Source organism: Ammodytes marinus (genome assembly GCF_949987685.1).
Source record: "Ammodytes marinus genome assembly, chromosome: 1".
Classification (NCBI taxonomy): Eukaryota; Metazoa; Chordata; class Actinopteri; order Uranoscopiformes; family Ammodytidae; genus Ammodytes; species Ammodytes marinus.
In genome coordinates, this window is record NC_137230.1 from 27,126,364 (window position 1) to 27,151,516 (window position 25,153).

A 25,153-nucleotide genomic window follows, 5' to 3' on the forward strand; every position below is an offset into this window, starting at 1 on the left:
ATATGTTTGCTGGTAGCCTATGTGCATGTGCTCTTCTCTGTTGTATGGACTGGCCAAATAGGCTATGACTGTGACACACCCCTATATAATGGTTTATGTGTCCAATAAGTAGCCAAGTAGGAAAGTAGCCAAGTTGTTGTATGGAAGTTTATTTATTATTTTTAAGAAAAAATAGGCTACATTAAATTGATCAAAATTAAGTTATTCGCCCTAAATAAATAAAAAGAGATTCGTTGTGAAACAATGAGGACAACATAAAACGACCAGAATGGGCAGATGACAGCCGCAGCACTCAATCAATGAACTCAGTAAGTTAAGGCAAACATTGGACCATATGACACCCGCCGTCATTATTCTCTCTCTCTCTCTCTCTCTCTCTCTCTCTCTCTCTCTCTCTCTCTCTCTCTCTCTCTTTCTCTCTCTCAGCCACACACACACACACACATTAGCCCCATCAGCCAGTCGGTTCCGTAGCTGTGATGAGATGGGTTGGTGATTGCACATTGCGGAGCACAGGCAGAACACCTATAGGCATCCATCCACACCGAGTCTCTGCTGCTCCCTCCCTCCCTTTCGCGCGCTCTCTCTCTCTCTCCCACTACCTCCAAACCCGGCGAGGTTTTAGCCTCATCCTCCCCGGCTCAACATGAGCCATTTGCCGCTATTGCCGGCAGCCTGATGTCGCTTCTGCCCGAGGGCGCAGGAGCACTCCCACACCGCCTGCCGCAAAAGCAGCAGCGACGGGGTTAACAAGCGCTGCCAACATACCCTTGCGTCGAGCTCCAGCGGCGGCAAGGGAGTTGCAGTGAGAGGGCTGAGGGAGGCGCGTCTCTTGGGTCGTCGACGTCTCACTTTTTTTCCTTTCCTTTCCTTTTTTTTTTTTTTTTTTTTTGGAAGTGTGGGTGGGGGGGATACGTCTCGTCTCTTATCTGGAGATGCTGTCGCCAGGCTGCCGGGGACGCTGTCATACCGTTTCATAGAGATAGTGGCAAGACGAGGAGGAGGAGGAGGAGGAGGAGGAGGAGGAGGAGGAGGGGGCTGTAGTGGTGGTGGTGTTGGTGGTGGGGTGGGCTTGGGGTTGCCCTGCCCTGCCCTGGCCGGACTAGCGCTCCTCCAAGCAGCATGAACCTCCACTCGGGCAGGGCGTCCGTGGCAATGCTGCGGATGATGGGCTGTGCTAACGGGCGCTCTGCTCGGAATCTCCTCCACAGTGACTGCGTGGTGGATGAGAAGACGGTGGTGCTCCAGAAAAAAGAGAATGAGGGTTTTGGCTTCGTCCTGCGAGGGGCAAAAGGTAGGAATATTTTATTTTTATTTTTGACTTTTTGTGCTTTTCTTAACTGTCTGTCTCTCTCTCTGTCATTCCCTAAGAAGATTAACATCAAACTCATCTATTTTTTTATGCAAACTTTACTAACACCACCAAGCTTCACATACTTGCAAACATGTACCATTGTCGACTTGTATGTGTTTGTGCAGTTTGTCTTTAAGATCTTAGATCAGTCTTCTAGGGTTTGTGTGTTGGAGAAAGCATAGAGTGGTGCTGTACCTTTAGCCCCCTGCCCTCTCTCCCCCAACACAAACACAAACCAAACAAACAAACAAACAAAAAACAGAAAACATGCAAATAAGTTCTGCAATTAAAATGATGCTCGAAAGCAACTTTATTGTGAACTTCACTGCAGCTACATAGCAACCCACAGCGAGCAGGAGTGACACTATAGCTACATTGTGATTGCATGTGTCAGAGATTCAGTTCTTAAGGCAAACCTACTAAAACCTGCCCATATTTTTAATTTTCATATGTTTGCAGTATAGGTTTTACGCCAACCCTCGGGGCTGATATACACATCTGAATTATAACATCAGTTTTTAATCGAGGAAAAACATGAAGAAATACAAAAATATATCTGCTTTGGGTTTATGTTTGTCTCTCCCCGCCTATCATCCTGTACCTGTTCCCACCACATCATGAGTTGTTGTGATACCAGTGGCCCCATCCACGCAGTTTGATATTTCACCACGACATGAGATTCGCTCTAAAAATAGCCAGTTTGAGCTGCTGCGTCGGTTTCTATGACGATTCTCGCCCAAGTCATAATCCACGTTGCATTCCACAACTGTGCGGTGCTGCTCCATTGGTCTACACCATGGTGACTGTCGAGAGGTAAATTTGGTACATCCATATTCCCCTTTTTTTTAAGACACAAAGAAGCGAGAGAGAGACAGAAAGAGGAGGAGGCAGAGACAGAGAAAGGGACTGACGTGGAGGGGAGAAGAAAGAGGGATTTGGCTTGAAAGACAAGAGGAATTTTCTAGTCATTCTGACACACTCTGCTATCACCCCCGGGGAACTGACCCAGTCGAGCTTATCCTGAGCACGGGGGTGAACACACACACACACACACACACACACACACACACACACACACACACACACACACACACACACACACACACACACACGGCCGAGCAAACACGCACTGATGCTCGAGCTGTCACATAAGCTCACATCCTCTTTTGCCTGCTGCGTTTCTGCCGTTTTTTGCTCTCTCTCCACTCCATCCCTTTCTCCTTTTCTGTCTACATCTCTGTGTCAAACACTCAGACACACACACACACACACACACACACACACACACACACACACACACACACACACACACACACACACACTGGCACCTAAAGAAAGAAACAAAGTCATCACAATCATGTTAATACCCTTAATGAAACCCCCGTATGTGCTTGCGGGCTGTGTCTTCCAGTTGGAGGCTGAGTTATACGAAGTGTCACTTGTCACCACTGGTTTCTCCCAGCCGCAAAAAAAAAATAACCTCCCCATGAGCAAGAGAGGGAGGGTGTGCTGAAACCATGTGTGGGGAGAATGGAGCAATAGTAAACTACAGGTTAGATGGTAAAAAGAGATTAAAGAGGACAGAATTATAGGGATCGCTAATACAATGTTTGGGTGTGTGTACATATGATCGTCTTTTAATGCATGCTGGTTTGAAATAACAGTTTGTTCCATTGCGCCCTCCAACATTAGTAACCATTAATATATGTTTGTCTCTGTTCCTGTTATGTCATCAACTTTCATGTAATCTTTTAAACCATAGGTTACCTTATAAGTATCAACTGAAATGTAGCTCTCTGGCACTAAGTACTATAGTTTGGTTTATTTGGCTTAAAATAAAAAATGAATGTGTGTTCCTAAAAGTGATATAGGGTGTTGAAAACTGTCATCCCTTACCATGCCTTACACATAAGTTGTTTGTTACCTCCTGCTCTCTTTTCAAAGACCAGCTTTCATTAAATGTCTTAAATAGACACAAATTGATGCTTAAATGTAATTATCTCATGACAATGTCCTACAAGGCGCGGACGACACATAAATTCCCTTCCGACACCATAGTCTGCATACAGAATATCAGCTTTATTCTTCAAGGGAATACTTTGTACAAAATGCATATTGATTGTCAAACCCAGAATCATATAAGATTGGTATCTGCTTGATCCTGGCGACCTTCTGTAAGTTGGTACTGGCTCAGCAGGCAGCCTCAATTTAAAAGTAAAACAACAGCAAAAATGGCTCCTCAGCCTCTCCAAAGCTGTTATATGTACACATTGTATATTTTCATCTAGCAAGTTATAAACAGATACTTTCAAAACTCACCTTTGGTTCAATTGTGACTGTCAACACTTGGCTATATCCCATCCTAGACTGCTGAGGCTCTAATGGGGTCAGGACCTCTGATGGAAAAGTTAATGCTGCATTCTCACTGTGTATAAAGAGAATGTCACACCATGTAAACATGACAAATTAACTACTGTGCTGCAAGTCATTAACAACTGAAAGTAAGACGTACACAAACTGTTTATAATCCCTTTTTAATGAGCTGATCCCAACGTAATAGAGTTTATATCATTGGCCATCAACTGTGTGATGTGAAAATCATACCTTTTGGAGTTGATGGAAGGTATATTTTGTTCTATTAACGCCTGCTTCAAAACTTTGTGTTAAGCTACAGTACATGTTGGCTTAACACGCCTCAGCCTTGTCTTTCTAATTCACACGCAGAGAAGAAATTGATATTAACAGATTGTTTACACAGCAGACGTTTTGACTTAATGGAGGAGGAAACATGTGCACATTTGTTACAAATTGCATTAGTTGCATTTAGGTGTAAATGAATGCAGCCACCAGCAGCAATTGCATTAATCAACTAGTCAAAATGCTTTCCTGTTAAACTGAACTGTGTTGATCTCGTTTCATTGTCAAACCTCAAACTTTAATTGTATGGGCTATAATATCGCCTAATCCTTTCTACCTCTGTCTTTCCCTGCTGTGCAGCGGACACGCCCATTGAGGAGTTTACTCCCACACCGGCCTTTCCCGCGCTGCAATACCTGGAGTCGGTGGACGAGGGAGGAGTGGCATGGCAGGCCGGGCTCAGGACGGGAGACTTCCTCATCGATGTAAGTGCTGCTTCTTTTCATAAAGGGATAGTTCGGTATGTTTGGAAGTGAGGTTGTGTGAGCTACTAATGCATATACGTAGTTAGTCTCTCCTTATGGAAATGGCGATCAGTGCAGTCATTTTTAAAAGGTCTTGGGGAAACATCGTAGTAGGAGAGGTCAGCATTGCACTGTTGCAGAGGGGGCCAGCCCAAAAATGTCTGCACTGACCACCATCTCCATACGGTAGCAGTCTAATTATGCATAAGTACCTCATACAACCCCACTTCAAAAATATGAAAGTTTCCCTTTACATTTGATTTGTCCATACCTTCCATTGCAATTAGGCTGCCGAGCCTTGTCCAGCATGGTCAGGTAAACAATGAATTCTGAGGTGTCAAAAAGTTATCATGTGCTTATTAACACTGGTCAAACATGATGGTTTGGTTCTTGGTTTCAGTCATTGTTGTAGTTGGATTCTTCCTGTGCACTCATGGTTGCTTGCATATTGGTAATCACGGAGGCTAAACCTATTCTGATGTTGCACTAAGTCCTTCTGGATAATGGTGTCAGCTGTAACACAATATGTACATGAGCTATAACTTGCTACTTATGCATGTTAATTCTCCTAAAAAATAGCTGTGTTCACTTGGTGCTGTGTTTGAATCCGGTATGTGTTATGTGCTGAGTTTAGGGGATCTTCTTGAAGCTTTTGGTTAGCTCTCTTCATGTGCTTGCAGAAACTGGTGTTGAATGAAATGTTGCTATATTCAGGTGCTTGCGAACAAGACTCCCCTTTCTGTTAACGGTTTTGGCAGTTTGCATGCAATTACAACAACAGCCGACTCCTGCCACTTCTGATTTTTGATGTTGACTCGTGGATGGAAGAAAACATTTTGAAACATTATCATGGGATAAATGGTGTTCAGAGGGCGTCTCTCTGCTATTTAGCTTAGTTGCATGTACTAGTTTAATATATACTAACTCACTCCATAAGACAGCATTCTACATAGCGCTTTAAGTTAGTGCAAGGTTGTCCTTATAAAGCAATGTGGTATGTTTCAAATTCAATGCACTATCAAGTGAAGAGGGTGTAAGCTGTATATAAAACTGTAGAGCAGGGGTTGGCACTGAGGTCCAGCCAGTTATTCAGCACTCACTGTTCACTGAACGGGTCATTGCAGGTTGCAGTGAAAACACTGACATCTCTTCATGTTTTGGGTCTTGATTTTCTTGAGTAATAAAACCTTTGTGTTGTGCAGTGCACTGTGTTGCTAAACCCACACTTACAGGTGTGACAGATTCAAAAGGGAAAAATCTGTGTTTATCTTGCCAGTATTTTCAGCTCCACTGCTGTGCCTGCCTGGGAGAAAGTTGCATACTTGTCTTTCGTGTGCGTGAGTAGCAATTCGGTTTTAGTTTAATACTAATGATTAATTGGATTGGTATTTGAGTTAAAGAGGTTCCTGCTGAATTGCAATGAATTATTTTCCGTTCCCAGTTTATTAGACACCATTTCAGCACCAGGAGCTGTCCATAACATGACCTGATAAACAGCACCAGTGTCAGTCTGCTCTCACATCAGGGTATTGATTATTGGGTTGTAATTCATGCTGTGTACATTAGGATTTGATTTTCCCGTAAAAAGTCACACGTCTATGGCTGCATCATTTTCATGGGGAACCGCTAGTGACCGATACTGTCCAGGCTATACAGGGAGAATCTTTCTGCCTCAGAGAAGCCTGTTAATCAAGCTTGTGTAGACTTTGTGCACTTTTTGGCCATCTATACATGTATGGTTGCAGATAATTGCTGTTATTTTAGAAAAGGGCTATTGTAGTGGCCATACATCATCTGGCATGGCAGATGTGCTGCATGGACAGGTTGAAGATATATTGAGTTACACCTCTTGCAGCCCCAGTGACACCCGCCCACACGAGTTCGTAATGTTATGGTGCAGTCAAACTGGACTTTGCCTTCTTTCTATTTCAATGGGGAATCGAGTGAGACATATTAACGTCTGGTCACAAATTGACCTGCCTCTTTCACTTTGTTCAGAGTAATGTTTTGTCAATGATCCAGCCAGTTTGACAGAGGCTATGGGACATATATATATATATATTCTACTTTTATTTATTTTTATATATATTCTACTTTTATTTTAACCACAAAGACGATGATTGGCGTTTTTTGTCAAAGGGCAATGACAGACATAAATACAATAAGGCAATGGCACAACTTTATGGATCTTCTATTGTTAGCCCACTATACGCTTTAGCTCCTGCACCATTACAACTGAAACTGAAAGTGACAGCAAAAAAAGAAGTCCCCCATCAGTGACAACTATGTAATTGAAATGGACAAAATTTCATAGTATTTCTTTAGAGGTCAAGTTATGTTCAGACTGCCTATTTCAAACTCCTATGATAGTTGAGGTATTTAGAAGAGATCTTACCCACTACACTTAAAGAAAGATGTTCAGTGTTTGTCAAGCTTACTATGTAGCCGATACAAAGGCATATTACTCTGTGTTGTGGAAGCAGCTGCAGTATTTGATCTCTTGAGATGCTCTTCCAAATGCCTCCATAATGAGGATTTGTTTTTAGTTTAATGACTTGAAATCGTCTTTAGTGCTGGTGTGTATTTTGCTTATTTGAGCAGGGAATCTCACTGAAATGCTTCAGAATCATAATGCATTGCTCAACTATTGGAAGAAATGTCACGTGCTGAATATTCCTGTTGGCATATTAGTCACTCACAAATCATATCACAGCTGCTGAGAAGAAAAATCAGAGCTACAGGAAAACCACATCGTCTATTTTGGGCTTACACTTTTTTTCCCCTTGTTCTTATATGACTCTATAACGACTGCGTGTGTAAGCAGCACTGCACTGGGGATAGGTTCATTTTGTGTTTCTGCTAAATGGAGCATCAAATGTATAGAGCAAACTGTATCTGCGGCTGCAGCTCTCCCGGCTCACTCACTCCTTATCTCTCATTTGTTTTATCTCGATTTTCTGTTGACCATTTGAATCAACTCCTCAGACTTATTCTGTTATGTTTTGTGTGGACCCCAGGAAGAGTAGCTGATGTTTCAGCTAATGGGGATCCTAATACAAATCAAGAAATCAAGAATTCTGTGTAAAGCCAAAACTGATGATTTATAGCAGCACAAACATGTTTACAAAATGCATTCAAGGGTTTGATCATGTGTGACAAAATACCAGCTCCCAGCCTTTAGCTACTGTTGTCAGCCATCCTCAGCTCATATTCTTTAAGGAGTTTCCCATTAAAAACGGTTACTGTAAATGTTATGTTCACCTTAAAGGCTACTGCAGTTTAGAGTAGTACAGTAATCTTAGAGGCAGAGTACGAATTATATAATGACAATTGGGAGGGACATCTTTTTTTCATCCACATACACTTGACACAATCCAACTCTAATAACTTAACATGTATTAACTAGCTAGCTAGAGCTAGCTACTTATGTTAACACTCTGTGTCTCCATTGGCTCACGCAATGCACACGAGCACATACTTTAATGAGGACACAAGCCGCAGTGACAGGAGTGAAGCAGGCAGACAAGACAATGTTCAACTAACGTCAAGGTTAAGAAATGGTATGGTCCACTTAAGGGCTATCTGATTCTTAAAGTCAAGGTGGCTGTGGTGAAGTGGGTAGGGCGGTCGTCCACTTGATTGCAGAGTCAGTGGTTTGATCCCCCTCCTCCCCGCCATCATCGCCATGTGTCCCAGGGCAAGACACTGAACCCCAAATAGCTCCTGATAGTTAGCCTGCTATTGGTGTGAATGTTTGTTTGAATGGTAACGTGGGAATGTGAACAGTTTTCCCTTGAAAATGAGACTCCGGTCTCAAAGGGATTACCTGTATAAATAAAGGTTAAAAAGAATATAGGACACATATTGTAAAATGTACAATTACAGGGAGGAGGGATATACAGCACAGTCTTGAAATGTCTTAAATAGGGGGGCCAGACCCACCCGTTTTGTCCCATAACTCGCATCCTGCTTAGAGGATCTTTGCTTTGACATTGTTTGAGTTTGATTGATAGGCCTAGCGGTGCAATTCATTGTCATTTCTCCACTCCCCAAAAATACAAAGAGCACTCACTTAAGATAATGAATAGTTGAAGCTTTACTTGTGCTCTCTCTAGTTCCTTATTTATTATCATTCTTTGCTACTCTCATCACATTCCATTCCTCGCTCCTTAGCTCACCCTGTTGCAATGACGGGGAAAGATGAATAGATATGATTTAGGACAGACGGAATGACACTACACGCATTTGTCAAATAGTACATCCTGTTTTAAACCAGCCTCATTTTGAAGTGGTGCCAATTACTTCCAGCACATTGCACACAGCTGTCTCACCTGTCACTGAGCTCGTAATGGATTGTCCTGTTATCATTTCATTTTAAGCTTTTGCTGATGTAAATCACTGTATCGTTGTACCGGATGTTGTGTTTGGTCCTTAAATCTTTTTTTATTTGCACACACAAAAAATGTTTTGCCTCACTCTCCGGCTCAAATAAAGGCTACAGGAAACGCTCCTGTAGTTGTGTGTGCATTTTTGATGAAGAAATGGGCAAAGGTCGCTCATCCAGGTTAGCTTAGCTCAAACACTGGTAGTCAAGGGGGAGCCAGTCAAAAGATAAACTTTACAACATCACTAAATGCTCCTTTGTTCTTGTTGGGACTTGTTTATTTAGAACACATTATGTTGCACTCTTTATTTTTAACACGTAATGTCATTTTAGAATCATATACTGGAAGGAAACCGGCAGTCATGTGCAGTTCCTGGTTTCTTTCCAGTATGCATTTGATACTAAAACATACATATTCACCTCATCACTTGATATTGTGGAAAGACTTGAGGCAGTGGTGGATGATGCCATCTTAAGAAACTAGTGTTTTGGCTTTAAAGGCCACTGTAGCTTCTGTAAATTCTCTGAAATGGAGGGGTAGAAAAAGGAGTGCTGCAATCTAGAAGCTCACCGCTAGATGAAGACAATACTACAATATTATACACTGCACCTTTAAAGTTGAAAATGTCAACGAGTGGACAATTGTTTTTACAGGCTTTTACAGTGCAGTTGTTCAGAGTGCAACTGGACCAATTAAAGGCTAGTTTGTTTCACAAAAGAAATTTGCGACGTTTCACAAATGATTGTAAATTGTAAATGACTGATCCGAGTCCTAGAGGGCTTTGTTAGCTTTCTCATGCATGTGATTGTTATGATGAGTTAAGTCTGTCCAAATAAATAAAATAAAAATTGCAGTTTGCATGTTTCGAATATCGGATACAAAATGAATGAATCTAACGCCAAAAGGAAAGGCGTTGACAACAACATAAACAACATATACACACATTTGGTTCATAAAACAGGTAGCCTACTCAATCAGCTGCTGCAGCTATAATAAACTAAAGTAAGAAATCAACCTGTGCCTCACTCAAAAAATCAAACACTTCAAATTTAAAGTGTGCTAGATGGTGCAGTTGTTTATTATGTCCCGTTGTTGTCATAATATAGTGGTGATGTGGTGACCATGGCAGCCTGTTGGCTCTAGTTTAAAATCCCTTTACAGTCCCACAAGATGACCTGCAATACTCAACTGCTGAACAGATTTCCAGCATAGAGATATTATTTATGTCAAATTTCCATAACAGTACAACTCTCCATCTCCCCATGCCCACCACATGTGAAGGAGATTTTGCACATTACATGTTTGGATAATGATTTTGCCCCCACACACACAGTGCTTGAGTACAATCAATTCAATCCAACCTCAAGCCTCATTTCTTGTCTCCCTCAAAATGGATTTTATTAAGTGGAACACCCTTGAACATGGTGGATGTCGATTGATTTTATGATCCGGACTTAAGAGACATGAAGAAAGACTAAGGTCACACAGAGCTGGAATGAAGAATTGACTATCACAAAAAATTGGGTTTCTTTTATCATCGTTCCATTTGTTTTAAAACTTACTGGCCAAGGTTCTAACTTTTGTGTGTGTGTGTGTGTGTGTGTGTGTGTGTGTGTGTGTGTGTAAACATCTGTTTTTCTATCTGGAAGAATGCACATGTGCCCTTTATCCCCTTAACTGCACATTAGCAGAACATATCCATTTGCATGCATCATTTAGGGCTTGGCTAAGCATCAATCTTTCAGTGCCTCTTACGTCTTGGCATGAGGATGCACACATGCATTCGGTGCATTCATTCACAAGCACTCCAGTCATTTGCCTAAATGTGTTTTAAGTGGGTGCTCGTCGTGGGGCGCCCATCAATAGTCTGCATGCTTCAGCAGCCTGCGCCTCAAATCGCTCATATCAATACTTGTTGACTTTGAGTAAGTGAGACGAGTCAAAGAGGGGAAGCTTCTGCTGAATGGCCTGTTATTTATCCCGTAATAACCTGTTTGCTGCTCTTCAAAAGTCAAGGAGGCCCCAAGGTCAGAGGTGATTCTAATGATACAGACTGTCTTCTTTAAAGACAGTTAAAGGTGCAGCAATTCCGAAGAAGCCTCGTTGTCAAAATATGTGAATATCTCCTCTCGATCCGCTACTTATCCGTACTGTGTGTGCACTGAAAAAATCCGATGTTGTTAATACACAGCCTAGGTTCTATAACTGGTATGTAAACAAATGGGGGGCCCCGCCGTAGCTAGCAACATGCCAGTTTACAGAGCCTAGGCCGTGTATGAGCAATGTTTTTTTTTTCAGTCGGCACACAGTACGAACAGGTAGCAGATCATGAAGGGATCTTAATTGATTTTGACAAAAAAGTGATTTTGACGACAAGCATTCTACAAAATCGCTGACTCCGCCTTTAACAATTCTCTGTGTGTCCTCTCATTCAGTGAAGTGTGTGCTGAGTTCTGCCCCGTGGCGACACTAGGTTGTTGGCCATCGTAATTGTGCGGTGTCCTTTGGGATTCTCTCATTGCTGCTGATGATTAGGCTGAAGGCTGAGTTCATCATAGCACACACAGTGGCCCATTTTTCTCTGCCGTCTTGGCTAATATTTCCCAATAATGTGTTCAAGAAATGTTTGATGATTTCTGCACAAATCAGACTTTAGGTGTTAGGTGCATCTGTCTTCTTTCCTTCTTTTGAGAGATTCACTTCCCATTCTTTCTGCCTCACACTACAATCTGTACTCTAGTTTAGCTACAACTTAAACTGCCAACACCTTACTTATTTAATGAGTTTAGACTAAATACTACGGCTAACTTTCTGCATGCAGCCTTAACTAATGCTATGTGAAAGACTGACACATTTTCGACGGATACTGTACAATTCAAGAGGCTTTCTTCTTATTCTAGTCTTCTAAATCCTTTTGATGTGTCTTTCCCAATTGCTCCACTGCATCCCTCATTCCCTGGTAAATCTTCTTTGATTATATCTGAGGAGGAGAGTGTTCAGTCTCCCAAGTGCAAATGACATAAGCCATTTAGTTGTTTTTGTAAAGCAAGAGAAGATAACCTTTTGAGAATACGAAAAACATCAAATAAATGATTTGAAGCCACAGGTAGATGTGACAACCAGTTAAGGTTTCTTTACCGAAGGTGTCACCATACAGCAAAATTACCCCTGGAAAAGGTGACGTCCATTACACAACATGAAATCATATTTCATCTGCTTTATTCTTCTTTGTCTGCAGATTTGACTTTTACCAAAATAATAAATCAGCGGTGTTCACCACGGGGCACCACAGTGATTGATTAGAGCGATTAAAGATGTTTGAATAATAGACACATCGCGAACACATCGCAAACATTTTGAAATTTATATTTACTTATAAATGTATTGGAATTAAGAAATGTACTGATCAAGACATTGAACATTTTAAAATGAATATTGTGTATAAAAACCTATGTTGGAAATAATCTTCTTATTTAATTTCTTGGAACAGTTGAGTTGATATACTGTATACTATGATACTTATATATCTGAGTAGGGCTGCAACTAAAACTATTTTATTGTTGATTAATCAACTGAAAATTCTGAACGAATAATTAGTTGATTAATTTATCTGTCCTTAAAACATCACAAAATAGTGACTAATTAATTTCCTAATTAATCAACTTATTTGTTTCCACTCTATATATCAGTGGTAAACCAAAATTGTCTGAAGTGAGTTATGCCTTGAACATTCATTATTTACGGCTGATAGTGTCTGCCGCTAGCGACATTTGACATTTAAACATGTGAAAGCAGCATTGAGTTCCTGCTAAAAAGGAAAAAACCTGCCAATTAAATGTTTTAGACAATGCTCTTTGCCAACAAATAAGAGACAAGAGAGATTTGTTGTTGTCAGAGTTTAGAGATTTTGGTATCTGATCAAACATAAGCCACTTCATCAATTATTAGAACCGAACACTACATAGTAATGGCCATGTTCCATTTGACTCCATTATCCGTAACTGCTCCCCTCAAATCTGCCTCCAGCTCGCTATTGATGTTTGAATGTCAGCTGTGAACCAGGTTGAGTTTCAAAGCAATGACAATGAGCAGGAAGTAGTTTTGGCATTTTAGTGGAAGCTGCTAGGTAGTGTTACCAAATGGAGTGTAACTTCAACGAAAGGAGATCTTCTCAAAAAGATGCTGTTATTGTGCATGTTTTACAGAGAGAGAGAGAGAGAGAGAGAGAGAGAGAGAGAGAGAGACGTACTGTATAGTAAGTGAATTACAGTCATGCTCACAGTACATAACATCAAAAAGTTAACATCCTGAATGTGTATTTGTGTATCTGTGTGTTTGAGTCTGTGCAATGGAGGTAGATAGAGTGAAGCACATATTCTCTTATATAACACACAACTCTGGCCAAGGGAAGGATGTGTGACCAGTGTAACATGCAAATGCATCTGTCTCCCTGTGCCCCCAGGTATGTGTGTGTGTGAGTGTGTGTGTGTGTGTGTGCGCGTGCACTTGACCTTCTGTCAGATCTCTGCCTCTCTGCATTTCTGAGGGCTGAAACACAGCACACATGTCAGTTGTGCAGTGAACTAGCACAGGCGGTCCTCGCCATTTCTCTTTCCTTTTCCCAAAAGCTCTTAAAGAAGAGGGAGGGCCCTCTCTCTCTCTCTCTCTCTCTCTCTCTCTCTCTCTTTCTCTCTCCCTCTCTCTCTCTCTCTCTCTCTCTCTCTCTCTCTCTCTCTCTCTCTCTCTCTCTCTCTCTTTCTCTCTGCCATGCAGCAGGCAGCTCACTAACTAAAAGAAAGAAACATCAAAAGTCTCATATCCCAACCTTTTGTGCAAGCTTTGTTTTCTGATATAAGAAGGCTTCTGTGTTTATATTATGGCCCAGGTACGATATTTCCCTAGTAAGAAAATATATGTATTGCCATTGTAGGTATATAAAACAATTAAAATAGAATTTAAAATAATGGAGCTGGGGGAGGGGGTAATGTTTTGAAAAAAAAATAAACCTATGAATTTATGAGATTAAAGTTGTACATTTAAGACAAAAAATGTAAGATTATTTGACTTTATAAAGTCATACATTTGTGAGGAAAAATGCAGGAACTTGTTGATATGAAAGTCACAAATGTACAAGAAAATAACTTGGGAAAATGGTTTTCTTTCTCAGGGAACAACATCGCTTGCTGTGTATTAAACTTGCAGTGTCTATGGCTTGATCAAATTATACTTTGGATTCGAATCGAATTTAGCAATTTGACAAATTTGATGTGTTAACAGCCATATAAATCTAACTATTTCAGCAGGAAAAATTATCCTCATGCCGGCAGAATGTACCGCTGCTCTATTCAAAAGGTATTTTCCTGACACAATTGTCAGAAAATATTCCAACATGTATCTTTACAAATGTCCTTTTTTCTCTTTCCACTCACTCTCCGTCATTCTGAATGCAGACAGCCTTAACATGCAGTTACATATAGAAGAGAGCAGGGTGTCAAAGGTCTGCTTTCCCACTGTGGGGTACGTACTGTATGTTGCTGTCTGACCTCATATTTTACTCTTGGATTCCGGGTTGCGTCTTGTATTTGTGTATGGACAGAATTATCTTACTTGAAATTAGTAAATGCATATTTGCTAAAAACAGACTCCACAAAAACAAAAATGTTAAAACAGATACACTGGTTGTAGTGTGAGCATGAGGTGATGTATCTGTGCTAGTGATAGAATTACAAGGGATTATTGCCCTTGACCCAGTTATGCTTGACTGGGTAGCCAGTTAAGCAAGTGGCAGTGTGGCCGACCAAAGGGTTAGAAGGCCGACTGGGTCACTTTGTTGGCTTCTTAAAGAAAGAGAGAAAGCATTTCCCTGAGCAGCTTTTAGGCTGAAGATTATTTAAACTGACATTTGACTCTAGCTGCATGAATAAATGTTTAAAATGATATTGTATCCTTTCTTTTTTAAGTAACACAACAGCTGCAGTGCTGCTCTGGTGAGCATGCCACATTATTTCATGATAGGCCGTACATTTCAGTGTTCATTATGATAAAATGATGTTATAATAACCCTGTGTGCAGAGAAAGGAGGTGCAACATTAAATAAAAGTGTCATCCTCTCCCTGGTTTGCAAACCAGACCTCGTAAAGACTGGAAGACTGCAACGGACCCATGTTATTTTAAGGATAATGTTTGCAGACTAACAACTTTTGTGTTTGTATCCAAAGCCGGAAATATATCGCATGAGCCATATAGAGCAGAGACATGTTCCTTCATTCAGACGAACACCGGCACTGTAGTTTAATTTGCATCAAACCGTAATACACCAACCTCCATACTCGCCATAGACCAACAACTTCACGGCTGAAAGTAGTCCCACACAAATTCACTATTGACCGTTTTAGTGTTGTTTGCTCAAAATGCCTGTTGTCCCCAGACTTTTAGGGAAATTATTTAGTCAATTGGCAGCAGACACTGAAACACCACTCCCTCCCATTGCACCTGGACGTTAAATGATCTAATTCACATGGCACATTTCGAGAGCAGCCTTGCCTTATTCATTTTATGGTCGTCCTGTCGAAAGAGGAGATGGCAGATGAAAACAGTATAGGACAAGTGTTTGGCAGCTTTGATTGATTAGTGGAATGGGATTGTTCAATGGTCTGTAGTGACTTTATTGATTTGAATTATTATATCGCCTTTTGTAACAGATGTTTGGCTCAATATCACATTATGGTCATCCCGCATACTTTGACCTACCATCTCAATCAACAAGACAAAGTAGCTATATTACAGGAGCTACTCAAAGTGTTCCAGTCACCCATACATTGTATAGAGAGAATCTGGACCGCAGGCTACAGTTATTACATTTTCTGTTTTCTGAGTTTCAATGTAGACCCACAAGAGGTAGGCTTAGGTAAATATAATGTAATGCTCTGGGAGGGATAAAGTAGACTTTAAAGCTACATAGAGGAAAGATAAGAGAGAAACATGTTCTGTGCTTCCCCTCGGCCCAGTGCAGCTTAGACGGGTGGCATGTGTGTGTGTTGTTTGTGTGAAGGTTCACACAGTACTTTTGTGACCAGAGGTGTGCTGACATGTGAAGGGTCACCTGATGTGGTGTATTCCTTCTCACTGTGCAGTTGTATGTCCATTTGAGAGCTGCTGCTTAAGTAGTAATAAATACCTGACCTGTTTTTTCGGCCATTGTATTTTTCAACTGACTTTGGCCAGGGATCGTCTACTATTTATTTAGATAGAAATTAGTTCATAATAATTTGAACAATAATACAGTATAATCAATTACTAATTATACACCTGTGGTCTGTAAACTGATTGAGCTGTGTTGAGAACCATGTGGACATTAATTGCTCTACAGTATATTACAAATGGCTGAGCATATTCACACCATTAACACTATGATGTGATACGTAAGTGAGTGTTGCAGTTGCACCTTGTTTTGATGCATCAGAATGGCTATAAATATATTTCTGCCAATTAAAATGTCAGATCAATTAAAAATCAATCAGTGTGTGTTCCCATCATCTATACCAGTATGAATATATCATCTTTTTTATGTTCCTTAAGATTGCGTGTGTGTGGTCTGTAATGTGTCCATGTGTGACATGTTGGTCAGACAGACTGCCTGAGATTTCCAAGCCTGGTCAAGTTCATGTTCGTCTAATGGTGAAAATTGATTTTTGCTGTGGTAAACCCCCGGAAGCCAGACACATAGCTGCACTCCTGCTTCAGCCATTGGGCTTTGAACGAATGAATGAAGAATGTTCTCAGTCACCATCAGTTCCGCTCAGCTATTCACTCACCACCTACTCTAACTCTTTATCAATACCTCCCCAGTGAAAATCTGTACTCGCAGATACAGCTGTGTGCACACAAACCCCCCCAAGTTGACAGGCATGTGCATGGACACACGCACTGAAATCACATGACCTTCAGTCTTAAAATAACACGGAGTGGAAGCGACGTTTTCTATAAATAATTTATTTATAGCTACAGCGCACAAAGAGCAGCAGCATGCCAGAGCCCATGGTGCTTAGGGAGCTGCTTTTTATTTTTTAAAACAACCACCAGACAGCCCACTGTCAAAATATGGCATCCGGCTCTAAAATCTTTGTAAGATGGCTGCACTGGGAGAAGAAGGAAACGAGGGGGTGACAATTTGGCGAAGCAGTCCATTGACAAAAAAGAAACTCAATATCTAATTAGTTCCCCGTTTAACGATGGATGGTGCGATCCTCCCCTCCCCCCCCCCCCCAAACTAACATTCTCAGAGCCACTCCCACCTCCAGCGGTATCACGCAGCAACTGTCGCTAAGCAACCAGGAACATGTTGTGCCTTACTGTGTGTACACAGTGATAATGCAGCTTTTAAAAGTAAATCTCAGGAGACTGGTAGTTTGCTGAGAAAAGGAGGACATCAGGACGGAGAGAGGGCACAGGGCTGGTGAGGGGAGGGGCCAACCTCAACCTGCAATCTCAAACTAAAGAGTTGTATGGTAGCTGACCCACATTTTTCTGAAGCTGGGGAAATTCAGTATTGAGTGACCAAAGTTGTCTTGCTAGTAAATGAAGGTATTTTACAACATTTAAAGAAATATGATGAAGATTTTCGCAATGTTTCTTACTCTGGCACAGGCATGTGGTATCCCCAGTCTTTATCCCGCAAAAAAGTTTCTGATTCGTCATTGAGCACAAAACCCAATCTATTTTGAGTCAGTGTTGATTCAGAGGTCCTGAACCAGGTTAGCGCTGTAACTACTGGGCACAGATTGTCTCTAGGCTCTTAGCAATTTGTTTCTCATTCGCCCAACAAGCACACACTCACACACGGATGGCGCAACTACAAAGCAAGGTGCTGGCCTAACTGTCGGAAACAATTTGGGGTTCAAGTCTTGCTCAAGGACACTTGTAGCCTAGCATTCCCAGACCTGCCACTAGGCGCTGGCAAATTAAATTTGGTCTGGATTTCCAGGCTAGGACACTTGGACATTTGGACAGGATCATTGATTAAACCTTTGATTTGTGGATGAACTGCTCTACTTCCAATAGTTCATTCACATCTAAACTTTGTTAAATAAAACAAACTATCTCAACTCCACTATAAGTGAGTGAGACAATGGGTCCATCTAACTTGGGTCAACTTTAATTGAAGATTAAGGAAACATGAGCAAATACATAGGGCATAACATACATAGATGTGTCTGTGCTCTGAAGGCTGGTATGTCAGGGTGGGTGTGAGTGCATGACGTGATGCAGACACGTTTACGCCTGTCGCTGCTCCATTGACTGTTTGGATCTGTGCTAGTAGGACAGAGCGGTAGTTAACGCTATGATCTATCCATTAGTGTCCTCCTCTGTGCTGCGTGAGAGGCTTATCTATTTATGGTCGGCCATTGGCTCACAACTGTGTCTCGTGACTCCTCTTTGGTGACCCGCACTCAAACCCACAGAATCACAGACGCACAGGTTACTTAACTATCAGTCAGTATATCGTGGTGTCGCTGAACGGAGCAAGTTTCAAGATAAGGACTTAATCATGAGTGAACTTTGGGTGTGCTGGGTTGAAGCAGGCCACTACTGAAGGAATTAAGGACTACATAGTGTGTGTGTGTGTGTGTGTGTGTGTGTGTGTGTGTGTGTGTGTGTGTGTGTGTGTGTGTGTGTGTGTGTGTGTGTGTGTGTGTGTGTGTGTGTGTGTGTGGGTGTGTGTGTGTGTGTGTGTGTGTGTGTGTGTGCTCTAACATGTGCTCTCATCGTCAGTTTGATATTCAGCCACATGATTCATCAGAGTCAAGATTCTCCAAACTAAGACTCTGACTCATCAGATCAGAATAAAACTCTCATCTCCATCTCACTCTGCATCTCCCCCCCATCCTATTTCAATCCTTCACTTCATTCTTCTTTATGTTTTTCTACACATAAACACACACTTTCTGTCTGTATATTTCTGTATTTAATGAGCCTGCTTTGATATACTGTAGCTTCCTACAAAGGGAAAACACACACACAGAATCCAGAGAGCTCTCACCCAGCCCCCAGTCTTAGATGCAGATCAGCTTCATGTTTAAAATGATGATGAGTGCGTCTCCTTTTATGTGAGAATGCAGGTATATATGGGTACATGTACATGCCTCTCTGTATCAATTCTTTTTTTCCTACAGCACAAAGGAAGGGAATGCATTTTGTATTTCCTGTTGTTAAATGTCTTTAATTGTTGGGTTTAATTGTTTAAATTTCATCTTTACTGTTTTTGCTTCATGTCTGTCTTTTACAAAGTTTATTTAGCATCTGTTGTGGCGCACATGCCAAAAATCATGGTTTGGTGATTGGCAGATATTACAGTTAAAACTGGGCTAAATTTGGTTGAAAAGTGAAGGATTTTTTAGAAATCTTGAATACATAGCAGCATAGCATTGCAATTTGGGATTCAGTGATGCAATCCAGTAGATTGTGTGATCTTACACCCTAAGTGGAGTACAGGTTTTTCACCCATGTCTTTATGCAATTCAGTGACTGATGTAAGCAATTGAAAAATTATGAAGTTCTTTATGAAATTGAAACTCAAACACAACATTTTTACGGACAAAGTCAGTGAAATAGGACAACAAGGTGGAGGGACACTGAGGTTTGGAAGAAGCTGGGGCATTGAGAGGACAAGGTCGCCCCATCCTTCAGCAGACAGCAGCTATAAAAGCATATAGAGGGGACGCTGCAGCACGCCACTGCTGTTGTTCTCATTCTATGATCCAACCAGATATTTGTGGTGGAAGAAAATCAACAACTCAAATGACTCATCTGCCATATCACTTCAACACGGTCCTGTGGTTCTTTCAATATCACTTTGAAACTAATTTCTGAAACTTCTTTGAACTAAAACGCACGCACACACACACACACACACACACACAGACACAAACAACCATACCTCTTTCAAACTATCTCTGGGTTAGTAGAGCAAAAATAAAGAAGAAGAAAAAAAAGATTATTGTAACATCCAATCAACAACAGCAAAAAAACTAAAGGTTACATGACATTTGATTTAGCCAGTTAAGCATTGCAGCTGGTTATGAACTGTAGATGTACATGAATTGTTATGCATTTTCTTGCAGTAACGACTGCAAGATCAAAAAAGGAAAATGTAATTGTATTTGTAATACACCATAACTATGCCTAATGAGATTACACAAGATGGCAATAATGAAAATCATGTTGAAAAGCTCTGGAGGTCGGGACAGAACAGCTTGCTGCTGTCAGACTGCTGCTGCTGGGCAGCTGGACATCTGATCCATGAATCCAGCCAGTCAGAGAGAGAGACGCCTACAGTTTCACATTCAAAGATGATCATTGGCACAGAGCACAAACACAGCCACGCAGGAGGCAAACTGGGCACAGTTTTAGATATATGGCCAGGGCCATAACTAGGGTGAGGACATGGATCAGATATGGATTTGTGTTCCAAAAATGTTGTTGGACCACGACATGTGAAATGATTGTGCTTTCAACTGTGCCAATACAAAAGACACACATCATAGAGTCTACTCTTTGGAGTGTTTCTGGTGTGTAATGTGTTTGTGTGTGCAGATGTCAAAACAATCTTACATTCAGGTGTATTGAGTAGCTCTTCCCAAGCATATCATCTTCATCAGCAGACTTTGTTTGTCGCAACGGTGTGGTTGCTCACATTTTGTTCAGTTCTGAGTATTTTTTGAGGAACGTGTGAATACTTATGTTTCTATTTATAGGACTAAAGGGAGATCAGCTTAACTCTGTACAAGCCTGTTTAACCCCTCCCTGCTTTGATTGGCTGGATTAGCAGATATTAATTGATAAAACAGATTAGCGACTGTCGGTGAACGTGACAGGAATATGTGCGTGGGACAGATTGGATTGAGGGATCAGATAGATTCAGGGCTGCCTGTGTTCAGCTAAATGGGCCGGATGATACTTAATGTTGTGGAACTATTGTAAATGGTTATGATAATGATAATGGCTTTTGAATAGGCCCTTCTGCTTGATCTGACAGAAGACCGACTTTTACATGCATATTGTACTCTCTTTGTGTCTTTTGCATCTACATATGTACGAGTTTGTGTGTCTCGTGTACTATTGATTGAACTGTTAATATCCGGCTATAAAGGTGCTCATTCGGTGCTGTTTTTCTTCCATTTAGTTGTTGCTTAAGGACCACTTTGGTCGGACAAATAATGCAAAACTTCAAATTCCTCATTATTAATTGTTTTGGGGGGTTTTCTAAGGTAAAAAGATTTTCTTTTTAAAGACTTATAAACTATAATGTGGCTTTTCCTATAACTGATGTATTTAAATAGTTAAATAGTGTAGTTAAATATGTCACTGTGTATTTAGATAACTAGGGCTGGCCCGAATTATTCGACATATTCGAGTATTTGTTTGTTAAGTAAGTATTCAAATCTCTATTCAGTATTTGGAATATTAATTTTTTGTTTTTTTTCAAGATTTTTAAACTTAAACTGGAATATATTTTGTCAGCAAATAATAATATTTAGATATACAAGTTATAGAACAATTGTAAAATACAAATAAATGCTAATTTAAAATAAATAATCAAATAATTTGAACTTTGACCAGTTTGATTGACCTAGCTGAATATTTCATATTTAACATATTCCTGACACCACCCTCTACATTCATACAACTTGTGGTCCTGGTAATGCTCTTATGCTTGGCCAGGCACTGTTTACCTGCGTGGAGTGTGCTCTGGAAATACAGATACTATATATCATCTTTAAATTCATAATTCCAATAAAGCATCATGGTCAGCTACATTGAATTGAACTGGGCATTAGAGAGTTCTACTGTTTTAGCCCTTTGTGGTTCTCACACCTTTAATCACATATCTCAAATCCACAATCAAAGATTACCTGGGGGGCACTTGCCTGGTTTGGGGAGCATTGGTGAATGGCCTGCTTTCTCATTGCAGCGTTCGCATTATATAGTCCTGTCATCTAGGTCATACTTTCTTTTAGATTTTTTCAAAGAGACATTTTGGTCTCAGCTGCATCATGGTAAATCAGAGTACTGTTTGTCGTAGCTCAAGGTCTTTGTGTTTGCAGTTTTATTCAATTGTAATTTTGAGAGGAAAATGTATTTCAATGCTTCAATTTTGAAGACTTTCTGAAAAGAAAAATAGGGACAAAAATGAAAAATAAAACAAATTGGGAATATATAAAATAATAATTGTGTTTCGAGATAGCTGCCGAGCGAGTAAAGAGAGGGAGTGGACATAAATATTCCCCATAGTTATAAAAAACTAAAGGACAAGATAGCGGGGACAATCGCACAAAATGGGTTTTCTCAGAAGGGTGGCTGGCATCTCCCTTAGAGATAGGGTGAGAAGCTCGGTCATTCGTGAGGAACTCGGGGCAGAGCCGCTACTCCTTTGCGTAGAAAGGAGCCAGTTGTGCTGGATGCCCAGCTGGAAGGAGGCCTCGGGAAAGACCCAGGACTATGTGGAGAGTGAATATCTTCACACTGTCGCTCTCCTTGTAAAGCCTCTCAAAATCAGTCTTGCAACAAAGCCAAACAAAAATATAAATAAAAAGAAAATTCATCTGTGTGTGTATGTTAGTGTGTATGTGTGTGTGAATCCATCCTTCAAGCGTAGAGTTACATAATAGGGTGGATAGATAGAACAAATTACATAAGGCTGCCCCTATATTGTTAGCTATGCTTGTAATGTGTGTGTGTGTGTGTGTGTGTGTGTGTGTGTGTGTGTGTGTGTGTGTGTGTGTGTGTGCGTGTGTGCGTGTGCGTGTGTGTGTGTATCAGCGGATCTCAGCATGCGTGATTGAGAACAACGGAGGGAACACCAGGTCACACTGAAACAGCTGTATTTTCTCTCTAATTACCAACATGTCCGCCCTCGTGATGCCCCGGCCAGCGTTAGTTTGATAAAAAACCACCGGGGAGAAAATAAAGTCTTACTCAGTACTCTTCCACCTCACTCACTCCATCCATCCTCCTCTACATTCCCCCTCATCCACCACATTAGCTTTCTCTCCCTCTTGCCATCCATAACTCCACTCTGTCACTGCGGGCCGGTCTCTCTCTCTTTCATCCCTTCATCATGACCCCTCCTCCACTATTTGTCTAGAAGAAGAGAGGATGGGCGGAGTAGAGAGGAGATGAGAGGAGCGGTCCAGCAGGGCCCATATTAGATTAGACGAGCACTAATTGGATTAAAACCTATCCACGTGGGCATGTGTTTCAAAGAGAAGGTCTGTGTGTGTGGTTGTTTATTTGCACAGCCCAAAATCTGACATGAGTGTGTGTGTGAGGGGGTTTATAGCTACATACAGATGTTGATGTATGAGCTGGTGTCTATAAACTCTATACAGAGGATAGCACCTGTCAGCTTTGATTATAACCGGATTGTCGCTGAATTTTTAGCTCCAGGTTTTTTTGGTTGTTTTTTTCTTTTTGGCTACAAACCAACTTTCTCTGATTGTCTTTGAAGACTGACTGTGAGGGCAGCGGTCGCAACTCCCTCTCCTGCTGCCAACATGAATACTGCAATTATGAAGATTGGCAGTGGGAAAGGCAAGGAAAGCGCCAACACCGCATTTGCATATCCGTGTTCAGGTTTTAAAAATATAAATTTTCAGCCTTTTCCTTGAAGTGTACACTCGGCTGGGAGCCTTGTCTAAAGGATGGATCAAAGGAAAATCAAAGTTTTTTATTGAACAGTTAAAGTCACAACTTTTCAACTTGAGAGAAAGCCTGTGTCCCGTGGTGTTGTTCTAGTGCTGTCCAAACATACAGTCCAAAACACAAAGCTACTCTTTATTATCATACAGGACAAATAAAAGTATGGAATCCTTATGATTAAAACGCTGAAACTTGATCATAGTTTTACCTTGATGCCACTCTAATATTAAGTTCAAAGGATGTACTGATGTTGACACTTTTGAATATGTATGTATAATGTTAAAGTTCCCTGGTGTTGGTCAAGTTCTCTGAGACATCTACCTGAAATTTGCATCAGTACCACCAGCATGAAGCCACCTCGCTAGTGAGAGGTTTTTGGATCATTGGTATAGTCAGCCACAGTATCTCCATAACGTGGGCAAGATGTTCTTTCTTGTTTTAAGTCTGGACTTAAAAGATGTGCAGTGTAAAATGATGGCATATTGTTTCCTTTTACTGCTCTCAAATAACCACTTACACTAAAAGGATTGGACAGTTTTTGCATCTGTTCGACCTGCTGACACCAATTAAACATGTTAAATTATTTTGCTGGCTGAGAAAATGATTCCTGGAAGTCCTTAAGGATTGAAGGACTTGCCAAACCATTAATGAGACTACTGGTGTGTTGTTTGTGGCAGGTAAACCAGGAAAATGTGGTGAAGGTGGGCCACAGACAGGTGGTCAACATGATCCGCACTGGAGGCAACCGGCTCCTGATCAAGGTGGTGACAGTCAGCCGGAATCTGGACCCCGATGACACCGCACGGAAAAAAGGTACAACAACCTGTAGTTTATAGTTAAAGTTAAAGGTGCAGTGTGTAATATGAAATCATCACAACAGTTTGTCTGTATGGCTCCTGTTCAGAGAAGCAACAGAAATTCTTCAAGAACATTCCAACTGGTAGTTCTGATGGACACAGTGTGGTCAACTGTTCCATTCTGTGCTTCTGTAGAACTGATGACATTCCAACTATGACGCTTCCAAAATGGCGGCGCCCATGCTTTGGTCCATGGTATGGAGAAATACGTAGATATAAGCGACCCAATTTAAGGGAAAAAATTATAATTCTAAAAAAAGAATTCAGCTATTATGCACTAAATAAACGAACGTATGGATATTATAATTATTTTCTACCAAGTCTTCCATGAAAAAAATCCCCAAATTCTACACACTGCAGGTTTAAGTCATCTTTATTAGTCAATTCACACAAGGAACATTGAAAAAAAAAAACGCATATCCCCTAACAATTTACCACACTTCGGAGGGGGTCAGAGCACAGGGTCAGCCATAGTACAGGGCCCCTGGAGCAGTTTGGAGGGTTAAGTGTCTTGCTCAAGGACACAATGGTCGAGATGGTGGGCATCATAGATGTACGGTAATACCAGCCACCACAAGTTTTACAAATATCACCCCTACTGTCCGGTGCCTGGGATCGAACCAGCGACCTCATGGTTACTGGTCGGCCCCTCTTCCTCTAAAGGCCATCCTACCACCCCATACAGTTTACACAGTGCTT

The 25,153-nt window shown here is 41.1% G+C and overlaps 1 protein-coding gene across 1 annotated transcript in view; it reads left to right on the forward strand.

Moving 5' to 3' along the window:
- Positions 1 to 25,153, forward strand: part of LOC307271504 (SH3 and multiple ankyrin repeat domains protein 2-like) — a gene marked incomplete at its 3' end in the record, with an annotated part of 122,201 nt that overhangs the window by 76,344 nt on the left and 20,704 nt on the right. Inside the window, exons 14-16 of the mRNA XM_080053988.1 lie at positions 1,212 to 1,294; positions 4,352 to 4,476; positions 24,275 to 24,410. Coding sequence (XP_079910114.1) covers positions 1,212 to 1,294; positions 4,352 to 4,476; positions 24,275 to 24,410 — 344 coding nt within the window. The remainder of the gene's footprint in view (positions 1 to 1,211; positions 1,295 to 4,351; positions 4,477 to 24,274; positions 24,411 to 25,153) is intronic.